Source organism: Nicotiana attenuata, unplaced genomic scaffold (genome assembly GCF_001879085.1).
Source record: "Nicotiana attenuata strain UT unplaced genomic scaffold, NIATTr2, whole genome shotgun sequence".
In the NCBI taxonomy this organism is placed as follows: domain Eukaryota; kingdom Viridiplantae; phylum Streptophyta; class Magnoliopsida; order Solanales; family Solanaceae; genus Nicotiana; species Nicotiana attenuata.
The window spans coordinates 11,729-16,144 of record NW_017679639.1 but is presented as its reverse complement, the minus strand read 5'-3'; the positions used below and the strand labels follow the sequence as shown (position 1 = coordinate 16,144).

Here is a 4,416-nt window from a genome sequence, read left to right as displayed (position 1 = left end):
TATGCTATAACCGTTGCACGATTGCACTCACTCTCACACCTCTCGGTGGAAAGAGTGATTTTGCCTAATTGACTCTCTCGAGACCAATTGGGTAGGCCAAAAAGCCCAAGCAACTTATGGTTCAAGTTGGGTAATTACTCTCTCGAGGTTTAACCCGTTAATTGGGACTACCATTCTCATGGGTCCATCCCAATTCCTTGTTGGGTTAATTTTGGAGTCATAGACACTCTTTCTCAAGAAGGGTCAAGACCCACTAAGCTAGACTTAGTGTTTGCAACCACCAAATCCTAGTTAAATCATAAAATTAACCCAAATAGCAAACACCCAACATCATTCAAGCATTAAACAATCACACCCATTAATTACCCACACTAGGGTTGAGCCACAACCCTAGCTAATGGGTTTAGCTAGACATAATAGCAACAGAAATTGAAGAAGTAGTAGATAAAATCAACATATAAATTAACTAGAATGTTAATCTACAAAAATCCACGATAAAACAAGATGAAAATGCCCAAAATAGGCTAAAACTTGAGTCTCACGAGTGCTGCTGCTATCTGATATCTAAAACTTAACCTAGAAATAATAAAATATTCTATTTATACTAGGCTAGAAAAACTGGACAAAAATACCCCTGCGGGGCTGGCGCGGACCGCGTAGAAATGCAGCGCGGCCGCGTAGGGGTCTTGGCCTTCGATCACTCACTTCTGAAGCTGGGGACGCGGACCGCGCAAAGAGGTAGTGCGGCCGCGCAGGCTAATGGGCGCGGACCGCACAATAATGAAGCGTGACCGCGTGGACACAAGCGCTGACCGCGTAGAAAGGAGCGCTGACCGCACATGGAAACCCTTGAAATGTATACTCTCTGAATCTCCTAGCGCGGCCGCGCAGCAAAACAATGCGGTCCGCGCTAGGTCCTCTTGTCCCCACTTCAATGATTTTTGACATTTGAGCAGGTTTCACTCCGTTTCGAGCCGATTTTTGACTTTTGTCATCTTGTCGCTCAAACATGCAACCAAGCGCACTTTGTAAGCATTCTGGGTCTATTTTATGACAATTCATACATAAAGCATAGGCAAGTATGGGCATAAAACGTGTTAAAATCACAGTTATCAATGGTCTTCCTGGTTCACACCAACAAAGACAATCATGGAATATCATGCGAACACTTAAGAATACTTCTTCTCTACCATGGTGTATTGGAGGATCTTTAATGATATCCTCTCTTTTGGAGATAAAATAGGACGGATTCAGCAACCAGTTTGGCGTGTGGATGGCTTTCGGCAAGTCATCGAGGAATGTGAACTAAGAGACTTGGGATTTACGGGTAATCGTTTCACCTGGGAGCGTCACAGGAATACAAGGAATTGGGTTTGTGAACGAGTAGATCGTGTTTTGACCACATCTCAGTGGGTCCTCCTATTTCCAAAGGCGCAGGTCCATCATCTCGAGGCAGCAAATACTGATCACTCCGCTCTATTCTTATCACTAGGGGTGAGTGTTATTCGATATGCACCCGCACCTTTTAGATTCAAGAATGCTTGGCTCAAAGAGATTGACATAGAAGAGGCAGTTTTGGAGGCGTGGTCATGCGGCAGAGAAAAGCCAATTGGCAATCGCATTGCAATTTGTGGAAACTTTCTGAAGGAATGGGGAGAAAAATAAGAAAGACCAATTCTGCACTAAGCTAAAACAATGTAAGAATCAAATGTATAAGTTTAGAGATAGCAATTACCCGGAGCATGCGCAACTGTATAGTGCAGCTAAAGATGCTTACATACAGATTTCTAAGCAGCAAGATATGTATTAGCGCCAACGTGCAAAGAAACACTGGTTACGCGATGGTGATCTTAATACATGCTACTTTCATAACATGGCTTCAGTAAGGAGAAGGAAAAATTCACCGGTGCAACTGAAGCATAATGATGGACAATGGGTTGGATGGGATAACGGACTCAAATATCTGATTGTCACCTTCTATACGAATCTATTTTAGTCCAATCAAGGGAGTATGCACGAGATCCTAGAGATGGTTGAATGTAGAGTTAAGGAAGAACATAATATCGAGCTTAAAAGGCCATTTACTAGAGAGGAAGTTAAGACAGCAACCTTCGATATGCACCCTGATAAGGCACCGGGACCGGACGGATTGAATCTGGGGTTCTATCACTCGTTCTGGTCTATCGTGGGCAAAGATGTTAGTGACGCAGTCCTAGCGATCTTAACCACAATATGCCAACTCCGGGAGGAAACCTCACTAATATTATCTTAATTCCAAAGAAGAAGATTCCTGAGAACAACACAGATTTGCGCCCTATATCCTTATGTAATGTGATTGACAGGATCGCATGCAAAACCATGGCCAATCAAATGAGAAAGTTTATGAATGTGGCGATTAGGGAGGTCCAAAGTGCCTTCATCCCTGGAAGATTTATTTCGGACAATGCAATGATTTCTTTTGAAACGATGCACTACTTGAAACGCAAAACACAGGGGAAAAAAGGATATGTGGCTTTAAAAACTGATATGAGCATGGCGTATGATAGAGTTGAATGGGAATTTTTATGGCAGATGCTATTAAATTGGGTTTTTGTGAAGAATGGGTCGTGAAGTTAATGAATATGGTTACTACTGTTAGATATCAATTCTCTCAAGGGAGTACAATATTTGGACAGTTTATACCAAGTAGAGGTTTACGGCAAGGTGACCCATTGTCTCCGTACCTATTCCTTGTAGTAGCGGAAGGGCTCTCTACGATGCTTAGAACTTATGATCGACGAGGATTACTTCATGGCATCAAGGTGACTCCTCGGGCACCATCTGTTTCAACACCTATTTTTTGCGGACGACGCCTTGTACTTTTTTTAGGCAGAGATTGGCGAGGCAAATATCATTAAACACTGCCTTGATAGCTATCAGAAGGCTTCTGGACAACAGGTCAATTTGCAAAAATCCGATTTATACTTTAGTCGGAATACATCGGAAGATATGAAGATTACGGTAAAACATGCGCTTGGAGTGAAAGAGATTGCTACCCTCGGCAAATATCTCGGATTACCATCCATTGTGGGTAGAAAAAAGGAGGACATCTTCTAATATGTATTAGATAAAGTTTGGGAAAAATTGCAAAGTTGGAAGAAAAAATACCTCTCTAGAGCTGGTAAGGAAATCCTACTGAAAACAGTGGTGCAAGCTATCCCAGATTATGTTATGATGCTATTTCTTCTCCCAACAAGCACCTGTGACTCAATCGAGAAAGCAATGAATGGGTTCTGGTGGCGTGGAAAAGGTGGTGATACTGGGGGAATGAGATGGATGGCATGGAAAGGGCTATGTAAACGAAAAGAAGACGGGGAATTGGGATTTCGAGAGGTGCAAAATTTTAATTTGGCTATGCTAGCAAAATCAGCATGGAGTTTGTTGACACGACCGGAGGCACTAGTGAGCCGAATATATAAAGCTCGATACTTCCCTACAGGAGATTTGCTTTCAGCAACAGTGGGAAATAACCCTAGTTATGTTTGGCGCTCATTATGCGCGGGGTTACAGGTCTTACAAGGGGGCTGTGTTAGGCGTATAGGAGATGGACGTACAACAAAAATATTCCATACTCTATGGCTACCATCCGAGCAATTGCAAGTTATTCAAAGTGTGTGCAATCATGGCATGGAGGAGATGGTTGTGTCAGAATTAATATGTGAGGAGACTCGAACATGGAGCGAAGGGAAGCTGGAGACAATATTTAATGCACAGGAGATTGAACTAATACAAAAAATAACACTAAGCTCGACCTCACAGCCGGCTAAATGGATGTGGTTGTTTGATCCAAAGGGTATGTATACAGTCCGTGGAGGTTACATGAGACTTTATGATCAAGTCGGACATGAAATTGAGGCAAGTCGCCGACGACTTTGGCAATCATTGTGGCAGCTGCGAACCCCACCAAAGATAAAAAACATTATGTGGAGAACGATGAACAACATGCTCCCAACATGTGATAACTTGACCAGACGACATGTGATGAATAATGCAACTTGTCCATTGTGCTGGCTGATCACTGCCAACTCCGCACTACTAATAAGTAGCAAGAGAGGGTTGCAATAGCTTTTACCCAATTTTGGGTCGGGATCGAATCCACAGAGAGCTAGGATTGGAATCGAGTATCTATCTAGTTTAGGATTGCGTATGTGTTCTTAATTGGTCTTCTATTAATTTTTGGTTTTTCTTTGTATTCTACTATGATCAAACTACAAATTATAATTGCAACTAAATTAGACTAAGAGAAAATTGCTACAAGTTGTATCTAATGGTTTAAAATGCACTAGGGTAGTGACCTTCACCTAGGTGGCTAATTGACGGGTAATTGCATCTAAGGCACGATTGACATGATTGGGGAAATATGTTATAACCGTTGCT

The 4,416-nt window shown here is 42.3% G+C and overlaps 2 protein-coding genes across 2 annotated transcripts; both read left to right on the top strand.

Annotated features, from left to right (window-relative positions):
• Nucleotides 1-1,191: 1,191 nt before the first annotated feature.
• On the top strand, nt 1,192-1,665 carry LOC109221770. The gene has a single exon (XM_019386218.1). It carries the CDS (start codon nt 1,192-1,194, stop codon nt 1,663-1,665), a length of 474 nt encoding a protein of 157 aa, XP_019241763.1.
• Nucleotides 1,666-2,029: 364 nt separating this feature from the next.
• On the top strand, nt 2,030-3,894 carry LOC109221769 (the record flags this gene model as incomplete). The annotated part of the gene is made up of 5 exons (XM_019386217.1): nt 2,030-2,178; nt 2,343-2,537; nt 2,639-2,801; nt 2,869-3,070; nt 3,185-3,894. Coding segments are annotated over exons 1-5 (1,419 nt in total), but the record flags the coding sequence as incomplete, so codon positions are not given.
• Nucleotides 3,895-4,416: the final 522 nt, after the last annotated feature.

Bases quoted from the DNA above. Each gene is read 5' to 3' on its own strand.
- LOC109221770 (XM_019386218.1), top strand. From the start codon at position 1,192: ATGGTGTATTGGAGGATCTTTAATGATATCCTCTCTTTTGGAGATAAA.